Source organism: Henckelia pumila, chromosome 4 (genome assembly GCF_033568475.1).
Source record: "Henckelia pumila isolate YLH828 chromosome 4, ASM3356847v2, whole genome shotgun sequence".
NCBI lineage: Eukaryota > Viridiplantae > Streptophyta > Magnoliopsida > Lamiales > Gesneriaceae > Henckelia > Henckelia pumila.
The window spans coordinates 217,002,107-217,021,768 of NC_133123.1; the positions used below are offsets into that span (position 1 = coordinate 217,002,107).

At 37.5% G+C, this 19,662-nt stretch overlaps 2 protein-coding genes across 4 annotated transcripts; one reads left to right on the plus strand and one right to left on the minus strand.

Moving 5' to 3' along the window:
* Nucleotides 1-4,385: 4,385 nt before the first annotated feature.
* Nucleotides 4,386-7,807, minus strand: LOC140862763 (uncharacterized). Its single transcript, XM_073265798.1, has 5 exons — nt 7,340-7,807; nt 6,699-7,250; nt 6,295-6,397; nt 5,319-5,761; nt 4,386-4,856 (listed from the first exon to the last, which is right to left on the minus strand). Exons 1-5 carry the CDS (start codon nt 7,805-7,807, stop codon nt 4,386-4,388), a joined length of 2,037 nt encoding a protein of 678 aa, XP_073121899.1.
* A 7,211-nt stretch (nt 7,808-15,018) lies between these two features.
* Nucleotides 15,019-18,957, plus strand: LOC140864366 (glycerol-3-phosphate dehydrogenase [NAD(+)] 2, chloroplastic). Of its 3 annotated transcripts, XM_073268509.1 has the most exons (9): nt 15,019-15,476; nt 16,049-16,185; nt 16,307-16,412; nt 16,584-16,785; nt 16,880-16,967; nt 17,210-17,357; nt 18,218-18,367; nt 18,456-18,605; nt 18,725-18,957. In XM_073268509.1, the coding sequence occupies exons 1-9, from the start codon at nt 15,114-15,116 to the stop codon at nt 18,737-18,739; spliced, it is 1,359 nt and encodes a 452-aa protein (XP_073124610.1). In that variant the 5' UTR covers nt 15,019-15,113; the 3' UTR covers nt 18,740-18,957. The 3 variants fall into 3 exon arrangements, with proteins under 3 accessions (XP_073124610.1, XP_073124611.1, XP_073124612.1); XM_073268510.1 differs by lacking the exon at nt 18,725-18,957 and having other exon boundaries at nt 18,443-18,598; XM_073268511.1 differs by lacking the exons at nt 18,456-18,605; nt 18,725-18,957 and having other exon boundaries at nt 17,809-18,359.
* Nucleotides 18,958-19,662: the final 705 nt, after the last annotated feature.

Here is a 19,662-nt window from a genome sequence, read left to right on the forward strand (position 1 = left end):
CTGCTGCTCCTGAAGAAGGAGTTAAGGGTGGTGACCCTTTTCCATGGCTTGGAGGAGGTGGAAGATGGCCCGCTGGAGGAACATCTTCGCCTTTGGAAAATGGCTGTGGAAAATGAAATAGATATTGTAAATGGAGTTTATTAATAAAATATGCTATTTTGTTGGATATTTTGTTATCTATTTTTGATGTCTGTTATAAGCCTAAAAAATATAAACTGCAAAGAATTATTAGTGTTCCCCCTAAATGTATGCTTATATCGGGGTAAGCAGATAAGAGGAGTTTTAAAGCAACGTAATCAAGTACAATAAAATATCAATAGAGAATCAGTTTAATAGCTTTGCCAAGAATTCAGTTTAGGTCATGCTAAACTGTTTAGACATATTGCAATGTATAAGCTTAATTCTAATTTAATTCAATAAGTCCTAGAATATTTCGAAAGTAAGAAAACTTAGACTCTGGGAGTTGTTTGGTAAAGATGTCTGCAGTTTGTTGCTCTGTTGATATGTGCCCCAGTCGAATATTCTTCTTGAGTGCATGATCACGGATAAAATGATGTCTAACTTCGATATGCTTTGTTCTTGAATGAAGTATGGGGTTGTAAGTGATTGCAATTGTGCTGGTGTTGTCACAGAATATTTGTAGTGACCCTGCATGGAATCACCTACTAACTAGCAACTAATAGCATGCATTAAACTTAATATAGTAAAATGCTTAACAGAGTAAAACGTGCGGAAACATAACCCATAATTAACATATCAGCTTAGTAAAAACAAGTCCAGGCTTAATACTGTAGTGATACAACCATATCGAAAAACTTAAAAGTAAATATTATACAGCTATATCGACTCCTACTGTATAAATAACTCCTCAAGGCTCCTGCTCCCTAGTCCTGCCTCGAACTACCAGCTCCGTCCATCCTGCGACCTTCCCCGTGGAATAGGGTGTCCAAGATAACAACTAGGAATCTCATCAGGGAATACATCAGGAAACTCGTTGACAACCGGTAACTGATCGATACCCGAACTACTCGTAGACATATCAACTGCATAAATGAAGTAGCCCTCCCCACCATACTCTAAGACATGACATGCCTTCAGAGCCGATACAAGTGGCATCGGAGGTCGCGCCCCCTCACCATAAAAGTACCAGCTATCACCCTCATCTGGATGAACTGTACCAGACGCTGATAACTATCCACAGTAGCGTGATACAATGTCAGCATATCTATTCCCAAAATACAATCAAAATTTGTCATCGCTAATATCATCAAATTAGCTGATAACACATGACCCTCAAACTCTAGAAGGCAACCCATCACTAGACGCTTAGTTACTACCTTCTGCTCCAGCGGAGTAGATACAACTAAATCCAGGTCTAATGATACATAAGGTAATCTATGTCTCTTAACAAACCGACTAGAAATAAAGGAATGCGATGCTCCAGTATCAATTAATACAAGTGCAGGAATACCACATAACAAAAAGGTACCTGCCAACATGTGATCGCTTCCCTCCATTGCTTGCTCTTGAGACAGAGCAAACACCTGCCCTTGAGTCTGTGGACGGTAACCAGAAGAACTCTGTGGTGTAGGCTGCTGACGTGGAAAAGTAGAAGCCTGAGATCCAACCTATGATCCCGATCCACAAGCAGAACCCATACGCTGAGGACAATCTCTCCGCAGATGTCCCTGTTCACCACAAATATAACAAGCACCAGTATCCTTCCGACATGAAGCTGCAGGATTCTTCCCACCACAGTGTCTGCAAAACTCCTCCTTCTTCTTCTTCCCAAAACGGAACGTACCTCGTGAATCACGAGAACCAGACGAAGTAGAAGTAGTAGAAGACATAGGTCCAGATTGCACAACAGATTGAGTCCTAGGCCCAAGAGATCCACTAGGCTGTTCAGGCATCATCAACTGTGCCCGCCTATTGCTGTTCTCCACTTGACGGCAACGGTTCACCAAAGTTTCATAAGATGTCGGATCATCACAAACGACAACTTGTGAATAGATATCTTGATTCAAACCTTGTATAAAGATATCATACTTGGACGCATCACTGTCATTGATATGAGGACTGAAAGGTAGCAGATCTAAAAATCGTTGCTGATATTGATCAATAGTCATTGATCCTTGTCTCAGAGTCAGCAAATCCATAAATTGTGTCTGTCGAACAGCAGGACAAAAATACAGTTTCTGAAACTGCTAACAGAAATCTCCCCAAGTCACCTGTCCTCTCTCCGTACGTGCCTGAGTCGCCTTGGCATCCCACCATAAGCGTGCTCGATCTTCTAGAACAAATTCTAGAACTTCCAATTTTTGCTCTTCAGTGCACTCCAAAGCTCAAAAAGCACTCTCGAGTTTAGACATCCAACCTCTCGCTTCTTCAGGATTTTCGCCACCCAATAAAGGCTTTGGTCCTACTTGCATAAACTTATTGATAGAGTAGAGACGTCTACCCTCTTGAGGACGATGTCGATCCTCATGATGATGGCAATGGTGATGAAGATGACCATATCCCTAGCCAACACTACCGTGACTCTCGTCGGCCATATCCTGAAAAGAATTGCACATTAAAAATCCCAAATGCGCATAATTACTCAAGACTAGACTAAATCCCAAGTACTAATCCCAAAATCTAAGCATGCTCTGATACCAAAAATGTAGTAACCCTGCATGAAATCACCTACTAACTGACAACTAATAGAATGCATTAAACTTAATATAGAAAATGCTTAACAGAGTAAAACGTGCGAAAACATAACTCATAATTAACATATCAGCTTAGTAAAAACAAGTCCAGGCATAATACTGTAGTGATACAACCATATCGAAAAACTTAAAAGTAAACATTATACAGCTATATCGACTCCTGCTATATAAATAATTCCTCAAGGCTCCTGCTCCCTAGTCCTGCCTCGAACTACCAGCTTCATCCATCCTATGACCTGCCCCGTGGAATAGGGTGTCCAAGATAACAATTAGGACGTGAGCGCTAACGTCCAGTACATAAACATGAGTAAACACACACACACACACACACACACACACACATATATATATATATATATATATATATATATATATGATGCATGCAACATGATGGCTGGTAAAGGGTCATCTGAAAAGTCATGCTCAGTACCGGCACCATATGAGTGTTGCCACCGCACGGATCAACCTTTGGGTGCAACCACACTCGTCTAGTACACCAGAGTAGTCAGACATACATGTCCCCGCCGTCGCGATACTCTCAGTGACAGACTATCGAGTATAGAGCTGAGCAGCTCTATAATCAGGTATATCAAGGTATAGGCTCAACGTGTATGTGCACATGATATATGAGTATAGAAAAGCGATAAAACATACATTATGCCACATAATAATGCCAAATAAATGCAACATATAAACATGTATACTCGCTGGCAATCTCAGTCAATGTGTACGTACCTCTAGGCTAGTTCAAGTCTAGTAGGATCCTAGGTTCCAAGCCTATATTCAAAAGTTCATCGTATCACTACACAAGTTCTATAAGCCTTAACTAAGCTAATAAGTAATCTCAAAACTTAAATAGATTCCCGGACCATACCTTCGTCCATAGTAAGCCCTTTGGAGTTGCTAGTCCCGGATGACTATAACCACACCTTGGTTATTCTATAACCTCTATTATAACCAATAAGGCTCTCAAGTGTATAACTCACACCATAAAACTGAAGAAGGAAACTCGGGAATTCGTAACTCAAAATGAAATCGAATGAGCCCTATTTATAGGAAAATTCCCAAATGAGTTCGGAGCCTACGAACTAGAGTTCGGATCGTTCGATCCAACTCATTGTTTGCATGCGAGACACGTCGAGTTCTGACCATTCGATCGCCACTTTGGGTCTTCCGAAGTGTCCTAAATCCGACACTTGTGAAAAACCATGGCTGAGTAATCCTGCCTACTTGGCATAGGTGAAGTTCGGGCCGTTTGATCCTAGTTCGGACCGTCCGAACGTGCCTTAACTCCAAAGTCAACAAGCCATCTTTGGAGCCCCTGAGTTGCTGAGTTCGGATCGTCCGAAGTCCTCTTTGGACCGTCCGAACTGGCTCAAATATTGACAACCCAATTCTTGATTCTGAAGTTTGATTAAGCCCCATAATTGGTTAATTACTAATCCTTAACCATGTTTAACATATCATTATCTTAAAATGGAATCTGGGTTACTACAATATTGGTGAATCCTGTTCTTCAATTCCATAATCCCTCAACTGTTGTTGAACCCAAAGCAGTTGAGCACATCAACTTCCAGCAGCCAAGTATTCAGTTTCTATTGTAGAGGTTGCAATGGATGTTTGTTTCTTACTGCACCATGAGATCAGTCTATCCCCAAGGAATTGACATAATCAACTTGTACTTTTTCTATCCAGTTTACATCCACCATAATCAGCATCTGAGTAGCCAATTAGATTGAAGGAGTTATGCTTAGCATACCACATACCAACATTCTGAGTCCCTTTAAGGTACCTTAGTATCCTTTTGCCAGCTACGAAGTGGGACTGCTTAGGATTTGACTGAAATCTAGCACATAAGCAAACTGCAAAAACAATGTCAGGTCTACTGGCTGTTAAATAAAGTAATGACCCTATTAGACCTCGATACATTGTTGCATCAACTGATATTCCCCCTTCGTCTTTGTCAAGGTTAATCGATATGCCCATGGGAGTTGTTGCAACTGTGCAGTTCTCCATACCAAACTTTTTGATTAATTCTTTGGTATACTTAGTTTGGCTTATGAATGTCCCATTTTTCATTTGACAAACTTGTAATCCGAGAAAGAAATTCAGTTCACCCATCATGCTCATCTCGAATTTTTCCTGCATTAGCTTCGAAAATCTTGTGCACAGTTTGGGGTTAGTTGACCCAAAGATAATATCATCAACATATATTTGAACTAATAAAGTGTGATCACCTTTCGTGAATTTGAACAAAGTTTTATCAACTGTGCCTATTGTAAACTCGTGTTCAAGAAGAAATTTAGTTAAGGTGTCATACCAAGCTCGAGGAGCCTGTTTCAGTCCATAAAAAGCTTTGTTTAAGTGATACACATGGTCTGGAAATTGATGATTTGTGAATCCCGGTGGTTGTTCAACGAAGATTTCTTCTTGAAGTTTTTCATTCAAGAAAGAACTTTTAACGTCCATTTGATAAACTTTGAAATTTTTGAAGGAGGCATACGCAAGAAATATTCTTATGGCTTCCAGTCTAGCTACTGGTTCATAAGTTTCATCATAGTCAATTCCTTTTTCTTGCATGTATCCTTGAGCTACTAATCTTACCTTATTTCTAATTACAGTTCCTTCTTCATTAAGATTGTTTCTGAAGACCCATCGAGTGTCAATAACTGATTGATGTATTGGTCTAGGAACAAGATCCAAGACTAAGTTTCTAGTAAACTGATTTAATTCTTCTTGCATTGCCTCTATCCAACAGCTGTCAGCCAATGCATCTTCAATTTTCTTTGGCTCTTCTTGGGATATGAAAGCTGCATGAAGAAGTTCTTTAATCATTTGTACTCTAGTCCTTAGTGGTGCCGTAGGATTGCCTATTACTGAACTGAGTGGATGCTTTTTGGACCATTTGAGTCTAGTATTAGACTGATTTCCACTTATCACTTGCGCCTCCAGATCTTGATTAGTCATGTTGTCTTGACCAAGCTCTGTGTCTTCAAAATGAATGTGGTGATCTCGAGTCTCATGATGCTGTTCTTCAATATTCTCAACTGTGTGGGTTTGATGAATATCAATTGGTTAATCAATGTTACGATCCTCAACTACTGAGCCCACTAGTTCAGGTTTAGGAGATTAAAGTGTTCTTATAGGTGGTGAAACTTCGTTTTCACTTTCATCCTGACTATCATTGTCTAAATGTATTTTCTGAAATAGATCTGAGAGTTGATGAGTGTTAGTTGCAATAGCATCAGTTAAATCTTCATCAAAAATAACATGAATTGATTCTTCAACATTTAGAGTTCTGTTTTTGAAGACTCTATATGCTTTGCTAATTGAGGAGTATCTTAGAAATATTCCCTCATCTGACTTTGCATCAAATGCAGTCAGATGACTTTTACCATTGTTGTGAATATAGCATTTGCTCCCAAAAATTTTGAAATATGATACATTGTGTTGTTTGCCATTCCAGATCTCATATGGGGTCTTAAAAAATTTCTTGCATATCATTGATCTGTTCTGAGTATAGCACGCAGTTTTCACAGCTTCTGCCCAAAATCTTTGAGAAACTTTGGAGTCAGCTAACATGGTTCTCGCAGCTTCTTTAAGAGTACAATTTCTTCTTTTTGCAACACCATTTTGTTGTGGTGTTCTAGCTGCTGAGAGTTCATGTTTGATTCCATAATGTTCTAAAAAAGATGATAACGCTTGATTGACAAATTCAGTTCCTCTATCACTTCTGATTCTGTCAATCTTACATGATTTTTTGTTAAAAATTCTTTTAAAAATCATGATTAGTTGAGAAGCGGTTTGGTCTTTTGATTTTAGGAAAATGACCCAGGTAAAAAGTGAGTAGTCATCAATTATGACAAGACTATACCTCATTCCCCCTAAACTTTTTACTGGAATTGGACCAAATAAGTCCATGTGCAATAGTTCCAAGCATCGGGAGGATGAGTTATAGCCCTTATTTTTAAAAGATGAACTAACTTGCTTTCCAAATTGACAGGCTGAGCAAACTTTGTCTTTGGAAAACTCAATTTTAGGCAGGCCTATTACTAGCTCGAGCTTACTCAGACTGACAATAGTTTTGAAGTTAAGGTGATTCAATCGATTGTACCAAATCCAGTTGCTCTTAGAATTGGAAGCTACGAGGCAAACTGGTTTGCTAGACTGAATGTTCCAGCATACTTTATATGTGTTTCCATATCTGTTTCCTGTCAAAATAATGTTATCAGAGGAATCTTTAACAATGCAGTTTAGCTTTTGAAATTCAACGGAATGCCCATAATCACACATTTGAATAATGCTAATTAAATTATATTTCAGATTATCAACCAATAGAACATCTTGAATGATAATGTTGTCGTGGATAATCTTACTCTTACCCACGGTCTTACCCTTTGAGTTGTCACCAAAAGTGATAGTGGGACCATGGTATTTAACGAGTTTAGACTGTAGTTTATCATTTCCAGTCATGTGTCTTGAACATCCACTGTCTAAGTACCATGATTCCTCCTCCTTTTTCTTGGTATCTGCTACCTGCATTCACAAGGTTGAATAACTTTTGGTACCCACATCTATTTGGGTCCACGAGGGATTAATCCTTTAGGAACCCAAAGCTGGAATACTTTAACCAGTTTACCAGTTTCTGTGTTCCTATAGGTGCGTACTAAGTTAGATGCTCTAGATGGTGGAGTTTGATGTGCTTGTGAAACTATATGTTGTTTTCCTTTTCCAGTGTCCTTGAAGTTTCTATATCGCTTTTGAACTGGACGTTGATTATGGTATTGACTTATATTTCCTCTCATGGGATTAGGTTGATATGAATTAGTCCTTTTAGTACTTTTAGCAATCTCTACCTTAGTTTCACGGGGATTGAAGCCAATACCAAATCTTTTTCTGTTCATCTGCTCTATTTGCTGCCAAGTCATCAGGATAGGTTTTTCATTGTCATTTTCCATAATTGCTCGTACAAATTTTATGTATTTGCCATTGAACATGTTCAGTTTGGGTAGAGTACTTGATTCACCAGTTTCAACCATCTCACCATATCCAAGACTAGTTTTGTCATGGAGAGGTCTTTGTGAATCATTCATTCTGTCAACAGGCTCGAAGATTTATTCCATGATCTTACTAATTCATCCATGTTATGTTTTTCTGTTTTAAGATTCATGATATCGATCTTGAGTTGTTCATTCTCAGTTCGGAGCACAACAATATTTGTTTCAAGACAGTTTATCTCAACTGATTGTTCTCATGAGGGTTCAGTTGAGATATCTTGCAGATCCTTTTGCTTGGCTCTGACTTCATCGAATGCAAAGGACAGTTGATGATACTCATTTTCCATATCATGAAGAGCTTTGATCAATTCCTCTCTGGTAAATTCCTCAAAGCTGAAATCAAATACATGTCCACTAGTGGATGGAATCTCACAATCATTTGCCATAAGACACTTGACCTCTTCTTCATCATCACTGCAACTGGATGAGCAATTTGATTCCTCTGAATCACTATCTGTTTCTGCCCACTTGGTTTTGTTGTCCTTTGCAACCAATGCTTCATGTTTCTGTCTCGAGGTGTGTCTGTCATTCCTTGAACTTTTCCTTTTGTCAAAGTTCTTTGGTTTGGGACAATCAGCAATGAAATGTCCTGTTTTCCAACAGTTGAAGCAACTTCTTGGTTCTTCAATTGTCTCTTTCTTTTAAAAATTTCTTCTGTGGGATCCTTCTTGGTTTCTTCTGATGAATCTACCAAACTTCTTCACAAACAAAGACATGGCATCACTGCTCAGTTGTTCTGCTTGATTTTTTTGATTTAGCTGGCGACTCAATTTTTACTGCAGTCAAGGCCTTGGTCAATTGTGAAATAGACTGATCTTCTTTTCGAGTTTGCAACTCGAATTCATAGGCTTTTAAATCTGCAAATAAGCCATGCAGCTATAATTTATTCAAGTCCTTCGATTCTCTCATGGTTATTATTTTTACATCCCATTTTTTGGGAAGGCCTCGAATTACCTTTAGAATAACTTCCCTGTTGGGATATGTTTTTCCCAATCCATTAAGCTCAATAACAATGCTGCTTACTCTCTCATCAAATTTTGTCATTGATTCTCCTGGCTTCATCTTGATGTTGTCAAATTTTTGAGTGGCGACAGACAGTTTTTTTTCTTTTGTCTGTTCATTTCCTTCACAGAGTTGAATCAACTTCTCCAAAATTTCTTTCCCGGTTTTGCATGTCTTGATTTTGCTAAAGGTGTTCTTGTCAAGAGTTTTATACAAGATATCTTTAGCCACATTATCAAGATTTTCTTTCTTTTTGTCTTCAGCAGTCCATTCGATTCTTTGTTTCTCAATGTACTGTGGACCACCTCCAGAAAGAGCTATAGCAGTATTGACCTTGGTGATCGCAAGAGGTCCATCAATGATGACAAATCACATGTCATCGTCTAGTGCTGATAGGTGTGCTTGCATACGAATCTTCCAGTCATCAAATTCTTCCTTTGAGAACATAGGAATTTTGCTGAATGAAGTCATTTTGGTTCAGTGCTTTAAGAGTAAGATAATAACCGCTCTGATACCACTTGTTAGGATCGGTTGAAAGTCTAGAGGAGGGGGGTGAATATACTTTCAAACAGTTTAGTAGGAAATATTGAACTCAATCGTTTTAATGAATGAGTTCGAGGCTTATCTTAGTGTCGAATGCAGTTTGGCAAACAAAATATGTGCGGAAATATGTCAAGCTATAGATTTAAAACACTGAGTGAATATCAGTTTAAGGTGTGTGTTAATGGTGAGTAAACTGAAATGACACAAGTAGTTGTTTATGGATGTTTGGAGATTTCAAACACTCCTACGTCACCCCTTCTTCCACCTCGGAAGGATATCACTAGAAAACTTTGATTTATACAAGTGATTTGCACAAACCCAATCTAGTTTAGGACTTAAACACTGCTTAAACAAGAACTCCTAGTATAACACCTTAGTTTCAGTCCTAAACTGACATAACAATAGAGTAAATATAACTCGAAATTCTTAGCACAATGATCGACCCTTCAATGATCAGAATAATGCTTTTGAACATTTGTGCTTCGAGTTCCTTGATCGAATCTTGATCGTAAAGAGCTTTTCGTGTTCTTGTAAGAATGACAGAGTTTTCATTGCGTGGAGAGACTCCTCCTGATGTTGATCAAGATCTCTATTTATACCCTTTGGATTGCCAATGGTCATAAATTCAAATTGTCCTTCAGATAGAATTTAAATTATTTTCGTTGGATTTGTCACCATCATCAACAATTTCTGGATCCGACATTCCCTTAGTATCGCGGCACTACCTCCTACAGAGTTATCAAAGTACAGATGATCTTATCCAGAAATGGCATGATGGTAAACTGTTGTGGATAAACTGATGCAGTCAGTTTGGCAGGGGTAAACTGATAGAATCATTTTAGCGAGGTAAACTGATTTACATTCCTTTAGCCAGTTGGGTGAGGTCGTTGTTGACTCAGTTTAGCGATTCAGTTCAGCAAAGTAAAATGTATCCCTTAGTCATGTGGTAGTCGATAGTGACGTCATCTTTTCCAAATATCAGTTTATCCCTTTTGTGGTTGCTCAAGTAGTTTGGCTTTCTTTTGTAAATACCAAAACTAAATTTCCCAACACAACTAATTCACATTCATTATTTACCTCCCAAATCCCAAACATATTCATTCCTCTTACTTTTTTTTTTGAAACATCTTTCTTATTTTTTGGATTTAGGTGAAATTTTTTTTTCAACCCAACACAAAAATTATACTCCATTTTATTTTAATTTATCACAAATTTAGAAAACTATTTTTTATTGTTTTCGTTAATATTTTGTTTATTGCACACGCATTGTCTCTGTTTATTTGTTATATAAGAAATAAGCTCTTAGTTAGTTAGCTTACATGTCAAGTTGCTTACGTGTATCGATTACTTGTATAGGTTGCTCTACTATAAATAGGAATGATACACTGTAATTGAGATACACTTTTGAATTCATTCAATATACAAGATTCAATTCCTTTAGCTGCGGTTTTTCTTCCCAATTATGGTGTTCTTCATTTTCTGATATGGTATCAGAGAAGGTTAATTGTTTCGATCGATCTACAGATAATTGATTCCTAATTCAATAATGGCGAGGGGAGGTGGAGGAAATCAAGTTCCGAATCCAGCTCCACCGATTCGAGTCATTTTAGAAGATTGTACAAGTCCGTTTTTTCTTCATAATGGAGATCATCCAGGTTTGATTCTTGTAGCTCATCATCTTGTAGGATCTAACTACAATACTTGGAGTCGTGCTATGATTACGGCATTGATAGCGAAGAATAAGAAAGATCTTCATGACAGGTTTCATCAGAGTAATGCACCACGAGTTTATCAGATTAAGAAATTTCTTAGTGAATTGCAGCAAGGATCAATGGATGTTAGTTTGTATTACACTAAGTTGCGTACACTTTGGGATGAATTACGAGATTATCAACCAGTTTCAGTTTGTAACTGTGGTACGATGAAGGAATGGGTGGATTATAATAATCAAGAATGTGTAATGCATTTTCTCATGGGACTTAATGAGTCATATGCTCAAATCCGTGCACAAATCTTAATGTCTGAACCTTTACCTGTCATTGCGAAGGTTTTTTCTCTTATAATACAAGAAGAGAGACATAGATCCATACATTGTAATTCTCTTAAGCCGAAGGTTGATTCATCAATTGGTATTCATTCTGCAAGTTCTCCAGTTGCTACTACTAATGCTGCATATGTAAAGCCATTTCAGAAAACACAAGGCGGAAAAATGGATAGGATGATGTGTTCTTATTATCATTTTACTAATCATACAATTGACAGATGTTTCAAGCTTCATGGTTATCCACCAGGGCATCCAAGGTATAATCAGTCTCGTTTTTCGCATAAAGCACAGACTCATCAAGTAACAGGGATGGCAGAGTGTGATAATGCTTCGATGGATAACTTGACTCACAATCATTGTAGACAACTTATTGAGTTTCTTAGTGATAAGCTTCAGGTTACGACTGGTGTAAACAAGGTGGTTCAGCAGCAAAAGCCTACTGTGTCTTGTTTTACTGGTATATATTCTCTATCCTTTTCTCTTTCATCTATTTCCAAGACCGATTGGGTATTAGATATAGGCGCTACTCATCACATTTGTTGTTCTCTTTCATTGTTTGTTTCTTCCAAATCCATTAATTCCACAGTCACATTACCAAATGGCTTAACTATTCCAGTCACTCTTTTAGGTTCTGTCCATCTATCCAAAGATCTTATTCTTGAAGATGTGCTATACGTGCACAAGTTTCAGTTTAATTTGCTATCAATAAGTTCTCTTACCAAACTTCTCATGTGTTCTGTTTCCTTCATGTCTGATCTTTGTCAAATTCAAGACATCACCAAGACCAAGATGATTGGGACGGGTAAAAGAGTTGGAAATCTTTATGTGCTAACATCTGAGCCAGATATATCATCTTCTATTGTTTGTACTGTCCTTACCAATAAGTTGTGGCATTGTCGAATGGGGCATCCATATTTTTCTAAAATTTTTGTTCTTGATGATGTTTTATATTTTAAGTCAGATGATACAGAAATTCTACCTTGTTCCATATGTCATTTGTCCAAACAAAGGCGTTTGTCCGTTACTTCATATAATAAAGCCTGTGAACCCTCTTTTGCTCTTGTGCACATTGATGTATGGGGGCCTTTTAATACCATTTCTGTTGAAGGATATCGATATTTTCTCACAATTGTTGATGATCATTCTAGATTCACATGGGTTTATATGTTAAAAACTAAGTCTGAAGCTTCCAGTGTTTTTCAAAGTTTTTGCCGCATAGTCAAAAATTAGTTCCATATGTCCATAAAATCTGTAAGGAGTGACAATGGTCCTGAGCTTGGTTTTACTGATTTCTTCAATCAAGAGGGCATTATTCACACCTATTCTTGTGTGGAAAGACCTCAACAAAATTCTGTTGTTGAAAGAAAACATCAACATATTCTAAATGTTGCTCGAGCTCTTTTGTTCCAATCCAATCTTCCGCTGGTTTACTGGTGTGATTGTGTCATCACTGTTGTTTACTTAATTAATCGTACACCATCTCATTTTCTTGCTAATAACACTCCTTTTCTTGTGTTATATGGTAAGTCCCCTAAATATTCTCATTTGAGGGTATTTGGCTGCCTTTGTTATGCTTCTACTTTGTTGTCCTCCTGTCATAAATTTTCTCCTCGGGCACTTAAGTGTGTTTTTCTTGGTTATCCTCCTGGATATAAAGGCTATAAATTGTTAAATCTAGCCACTAATGAAATTTTTATCTCCAGAGATGTTGTTTTCCATGAAAACATATTTCCTTTTCAGCATATGGTTGATAACATTTCCTCCAATCTCCTGAAATTTTTCCAGATAATATCATCTCATCTTCTCCTAGTTTTGGTCCTACATCTTGTCTCACAACTCATTCTGGTCGGACAATACATAAGCCTCCTCATCTTAATGATTATCACTGTTATATGGTTGATTGTTCTTCTAAATCCAGTACTGCTCATCCATTGTATTATGTTCTAGGCTCCTCCAAAATTTCTCTTTCTTATAAGGCTTTTGTTAATCATATATCTTCCGTTTTTGAACCTGAAACTTTTTCTCAAGCTGCTGCTCTACCTGAGTGGAACCAAGCCATGGCTGATGAGCTTAAAGCTTTGGAACTTAATTAGACATGGTCTATTGTTTCTTTACCTCAAGGTAAATCTGATGTTGGTTGCCGATGGGTTTATAAAGCTAAATTTGGAGCTGATGGCAATTTGCAGCGTCATAAGGCTCGCTTAGTTGCTAAGGGGTACACCCAACAAGAGGGTCTTGATTTTCTTGAAACTTTTTCACCCGTTGCTAAATTGGTTACTGTCAAAACTCTTCTTGCCCTTGCTGCCATTCGTGGTTGGTCTCTCATTCAACTAGATGTCAACAATGCTTTTCTTCATCGTGACTTAGATGAGAAAGTTTACATGACACTGCCTCCAGGGTATTGCAGTGAGGGGGAGACATTACCTATGAATGCTGTTTGTAAACTTCATAAATCCCTTTATGGTCTCAAACAAGCTTCGAGGCAGTGGTTCGCTAAATTTTCTTCCACTCTACTCAGTATTGGTTTTTCCCAATCGCATCATGATAATTCTTTGTTTGCAAGGAATCGTGGCAATGGTTTTCTAGTTCTTTTAGTCTATGTCGATGACATAGTGATTGCCACTGATAATATGAGTGAAGCTTCTGAATTACAAAAATTTCTCAATGATACATTTCGTCTGAAAGATTTGGGAACTTTAAAGTATTTATTGGGTATTGAGGTGGCACGTTCTTCACTTGGTATTTCGATTTGTCAGCGCAACTATGCTTTGAAATTGTTATCTGAGGCAGGACTTTTAGGGTGTAAGCCTCGAAGTACACCAATGGATGCTAATCTTAAGCTCACACAAGATAGTGGAGAGTTAGTATCTGATTCTTCTTCATACAGGAGGTTGATTGGGAGATTGTTATATCTTACCATTACACGTCCTGATTTGGCTTTTGCGGTAAATAAACTTAGCCAATATGTGTCTATGCCTCGTGTGCTTCATATGGAAACAACTCATAATGTGCTTCGATACATAAAAGGAACGATTGGTCAAGGATTATTGTATAAGTCCAACTCAGATTTGAAGCTTCAGTTTTTCTCTGATGCGGATTGGGGTGCTTGTTTGGATACTCGTTCTGTTACAGGTTTTTGTGTTTTTCTTGGAACATCTATGGTTTCTTGGCGTGCTAAAAAACAACAAACGGTGTCGAAATCTTCTGTTGAAGCAGAGTATCGATCCATGGCTGCATCTATGTGTGAAATTTTGTGGATGCGTACTCTTCTCACGGATCTTGGAGTTCATTACAATAAACCAGCAATCTTATTTTGTGATAATCAAGCCGCTTTGCATATTGCATCAAACCCTGTGTTCCATGAAGAATAAAGCACATTGATATTGACTGCCATATTGTGCGTGAGAAAGTTCAGGCTAGAATTGTCAAACTTATGCATGTTTCTTCAGAAGCACAGTTGGGTGACTTGTTTACTCGTAATTTGTTGTCTAAGATGGGAATGCACAATATTCATTCCTCATATTAAGCTCTTAGTTAGTTAGCTTACGTGTCAAGTTGCTTACGTGTATCGATTACTTGTATAGGTTGCTCTACTATAAATAGGAATGATACCCTATAATTGAGATACACTTTTTAATTTATTCAATATACAAGATTCAATTCCTTTAGCACGGTCAGATTGGAAACAATAGACACGTTGAAAGAGATCGGTCTGATTGCAATTACTATCGCAAAAAAGTTGAAGCTTCACCAATGGCTTCTCTGCTCGAGCCGCCGCCGTTTTCACCCTCCTCGACACTGCCCGTCGCCCATCATCGCTCTTGCACGCTCCAAAACTCAAAGCCCATAAATTATTTTCTACCTATCTTCCGCACTTCAAACTACGCCACCTCTCTCCGCCTCTGCGCCGCTGATGGTGAAATTGTCGACTCAGTACCAGAGCCATCGCCTTTGCTTTCGCTTACGGCTGATATTTCTGCTCAAGAATATAATGTTTCGCTTGAGAGAAGCAAGGACCGGCGCAAGGTTGTTGGCTTGGCGTGGGAGAAGCTGGTCCGGTGGTCCCGTAACTGGCAGTCCATGGCCAAGTCCGACGTTCTTGAACGAACCAATAAGGTCTCGAATCCGTTTTTAATTGTTTATTTCTTGCTGGCAAAATTTCGAATTTTCATTTCTTCTGTTTTTGTTGTACATTGTAACTTTTTTTTGCTGGCTTTTATAAAAGGCACTTTGTGTACCATTTTCTTGATTTTTTTTTAGCCTACGGAGTGTCAACCAGCAATTCTTGGTTCCATATACATTTATAATTAAATGCTTAAAGAAAGAATTGCAATGTCTTACTGTCCGTACAAAAGAAAATCAGGCTCTCTAGGCATTGTTTGGGAGCAGCAGCAGCATAAGTCTCTGTTTTCTCTGGAAATATCAAACCAGGTGTATCAAATGTGCCTTTATTATTATTATTTTTAGGCAGGAAATACTTTGAAGAAGAATGGTGATAAAACTCTAGATATTTTAAATGGAGTGTATTTTGTTTTATGCATTGCCACGAGTGGTGGTACTTTCATGTTTCGTGTTCTCCTATATTGGTGAAATATCTAAATCTATCGAAAGTTCCGAACGTTATGGTCATGCCTATTGATAGGATTTGAATGAAGGACTCAACATCTTTTGATTTATGTTGCTTGTAGGTGGTGGTGCTCGGTGGGGGATCGTTTGGAACAGCTATGGCCGCCCATGTTGCTGACAGAAAGTCTCAGCTAGAAGTTAAGATACTTGTACGAGATCATGAAATTTGTGAATCAATAAATACCAATCATCGAAATTGGTAAATACTGTCATGCTTATTCCCCAAATCCCTGAATTTAGGTGAAAGTTTTGTAAATCATCTCCTGGTATTTTCCTCTTCTATTTAAGCAACCATTTCTTTTTCCTTTTTTCTGTTCCAGTAAGTATTTTCCGGGGCACAAGCTGCCTGAAAACATCATTGCAACAACAGATGTGAAAGATGCTCTGCTGGGTGCTGACTTTTGCTTCCATGCTGTGCCTGTGCAGGTTTCTTAGTAGATTCCATCGAACTTCAATTACCTGCATTTAACATTCTGCTGTTAATGAGTGTACCTCAAACTGCAGTTCAGTTTCACGATTTAACTAAATTTTGAATGTTGCTGTACAAAATATCCTTATTTTTTACAATAATCTGTTTTTGGTTTATCCTATTGCCAGTTTAGTGCCTTGTTCCTCGAGAGCATTTCCGATTATGTCGATCCAGGCTTACCTTTCATTTCTCTGAGCAAAGGTCTAGAGCTCAATACATACAAAATGATGTCTCAAATAATCCCTCGATCTCTGAGAAATCCACGCCAGCCCTATGTGGTTCTGTCAGGACCTTCATTTGCGCTGGAGTTGATGAACAAATTGCCAACAGGTACTTGCATGGGTTTGAATTTATGGTACCTCTGCAGAATCAATGTTTCACGTTTTCGTCTAAAGTGACGGAAAAACTGCTTTATGTTTGCAAGCAATGGTTGTGGCTTCAAAAGACAAAAAGATGGCAAATGCTGTTCAGCAACTTCTTGCTTCGAGAACCTTGAGAATTAGCACATCAAGGTAGTACTTGTATGGAAAATATCACCTTGTATTCGTATTCCTTGGATCAAATTTTCATAGGGATCATTTGTCACAATCGCACACGCACACACACACACTCAAGCTTAGTGAGTCCTCATCCCAAACCAAATGAAGATTGAGGACTGAGAAAAGTTGGGTTGTATTTATGTTTTTATAGAAAGTGTGAAAACATGTTTACGAACACATGGCTTTATGCCCAGCAGTAACTCCTGATGCTACAGTGATGTTACAGGTGTTGAAATTGCAGGTGCTCTTAAGAATGTACTTGCAATAGCTGCTGGGATTGTGGAAGGACTAAATCTTGGCAATAATTCTATGGCAGCCCTTGTTGCACAAGGTTGCTCTGAGATAAGGTGGTTGGCAACTAAGGTTAGTTGACTCTTTTCCTTCCGGGCATGGTTGCTATTGTACTTTTGAAGATAAACTAGAATGACAGAGACAACCATATGTATGGTAAAAAACTTATTTCTATATTATATTCACATTCTAAACATAATTAATAGACAAAAATAAGGAATAAATATCAATCAAATATTATGATACTAATTAAAATATTTTCTTTCCTTTTTCGACACTCCCCTCAAGTTGGAGCAAAGATATCTATCATGCCCAACTTGCAGATGAAATCTTCAAACTTGGGTCTGAAATGACTCTTTGTTAAGGCAAACGACAATCTGTTGTTCAGATGTGACAAATGACATACAAATTATTCCTCCTTCGAGCTTTTCTTTGATGAAGGGTCTTATCAACTTCCATATGCTTTGTACGATCATGTTGTACTGGATTATTCACGATGCTAATTGCTAACTTGTTGTCGCAGAATAGCATCATTGGCACTTCCCAGTCTAACTTCAATTCTTCAAGAACTAGCTTTAGCAACTCACATACTCCATTCGGCATAGTCCTAAGCTCAGCTTCTGCACTACTACGAGCCACAACATTTTGTTTTTTACTTCTCCATGACACATGATTACCCCATAGAAAATTACGGTACCCCTACGTAGACCTCCTATCAGAGATAGAGCCTGCCCAATCTGCATCTGTGATGTGCCTCTACGCTTCTCTGTTTGTTCTTTCTAAACAATAAACCTTTTCCCGGAGAGCCTTTTAAATATCTCGAAATCTTGTAGACAACATCCATGTCTTCCTCAAGTGGTGAATGCATGAATTGGATAACCACACTGACTGGATATCAGCTATTTGATGCTGATATGTCTCTCTCAATTCAGATGGGTGCCAAGTCAACAACACTAACTGGTTTATCTGGAACTGGAGATATCATGCTCACATGTTTTGTGAATCTTTCAAGAAACAGAACAGTTGGGGTGCGTCTTGGATCCGGGGAAAAGCTTGATGATATACTCAGTTCCATGAATCAGGTGCTGAAAATCTTTGGTTGCATTGCAAAGCCAAGCAATGTTTCAACTCTTGCTAATTCATAGCCGTTTTAACAGTTATATATTTTAGGTGGCTGAGGGTATCTCCACAGCAGGAGCTGTTATTGCATTAGCACAGAAATACAAAGTCAAAATGCCAGTTTTGACAGCAGTTGCTCGAATCGTTGATGATGAACTGACACCAACCAAAGCCGTTTTCGAACTTATGAATCTCCCACAGGTTTGTTATTAAACATACTTTATGAATGCGACAACAACTCCAGGATTTGGTTGATTTGATTGTTGCCACTCTCATTGTCATAGTCTTTGACACGAAAACATTTACTTTTCTTGTTGTAGGTTGAAGAAGTTTAGTAAAAGAGTTGGCAAGCCACTCCACAAAATATTCTGAGTTATGTACACGAATTAGGCTAAAAGGATTTCGAACTTTGGAGTACGTAAGAATGTTTGATCATTTGTGCACTGTCTTATAATTCTCGCGGTCAACATTTTTCTGCTTCATTTTATAATGATTCTTATCCTATTGCTTGTATATTTTGTAAAGGAAAAAGTTATTTTTTATTTTATTTTATTAATTTCTTTTTGAGAATGTTAAAGAAAAAGTTATTGAGAACATGAAAGGTTGACTTATCCATATATCATACATTGTGATTTTCATGCTCTGTAGGTGGATGGTACTCGTCAAAATTGAAGAACAATTTTGTGATCTTTTATGATTTGATGCATTATTCGACACCTCTTAAAGACACTCCAATGGGAGCTTTATACATCAAACTTAAAAAAAAAAAAAAAAAAATTAAACCTTAATAAATGAACACACTACCATTTGATGGAATGCGTTCATGGTTCATATCTATTTAAGTCAAACCCCACGTCTCTCTTTTTTTATATTTTTCATTTTTCTTTTTGTATAAAAAAAATTATTATTTTTTTATTTTATGCGGGCCCTACTATAATTAGTAGTATATCTTTATAAAATTATTATTATTTCTGTAAAAAATCACCATTGGGTTGCAGTCGTATGTCCCCCACAGCCAATCCCAATGTCTACTTTTTTGTTTTTTTTTAATTAAAAAATTATTATTATTTTTTATTTTATGTGTCCTACAATAATTAGTAGTATGCCTTTAAAATATCAGTATTTTTAAAACATAATTTATGGTTTCTTTAAAAAATATACAATAATTTTCTATATCAAATTTAAGATATTAATTAATATATATCTAAAAAAATTATTATTTTAATAATATATCTTTTCAAAAAAATATATTTATTTT

Excerpts from the sequence above, each read along its gene's own strand:
- LOC140862763 (XM_073265798.1), bottom strand. The coding sequence starts at position 7,807 with ATGAATGATTCACAAAGACCTCTCCATGACAAAACTAGTCTTGGATAT. Across the intron at positions 5,762-6,294 it reads AAAGAAGCTGCGAGAACCAT|TTGAGAATATTGAAGAACAG; the intron begins GTTAGCTGACTC and ends AAACCCACACAG. Across the intron at positions 4,857-5,318 it reads GAACTGTAATTAGAAATAAG|GAAAAATTCGAGATGAGCAT; the intron begins GTAAGATTAGTA and ends AAGCTAATGCAG.
- LOC140864366 (XM_073268509.1), top strand. The coding sequence starts at position 15,114 with ATGGCTTCTCTGCTCGAGCCGCCGCCGTTTTCACCCTCCTCGACACTG. Across the intron at positions 16,186-16,306 it reads AATACCAATCATCGAAATTG|TAAGTATTTTCCGGGGCACA; the intron begins GTAAATACTGTC and ends TTTCTGTTCCAG. Across the intron at positions 16,968-17,209 it reads TTGAGAATTAGCACATCAAG|TGATGTTACAGGTGTTGAAA; the intron begins GTAGTACTTGTA and ends CTGATGCTACAG.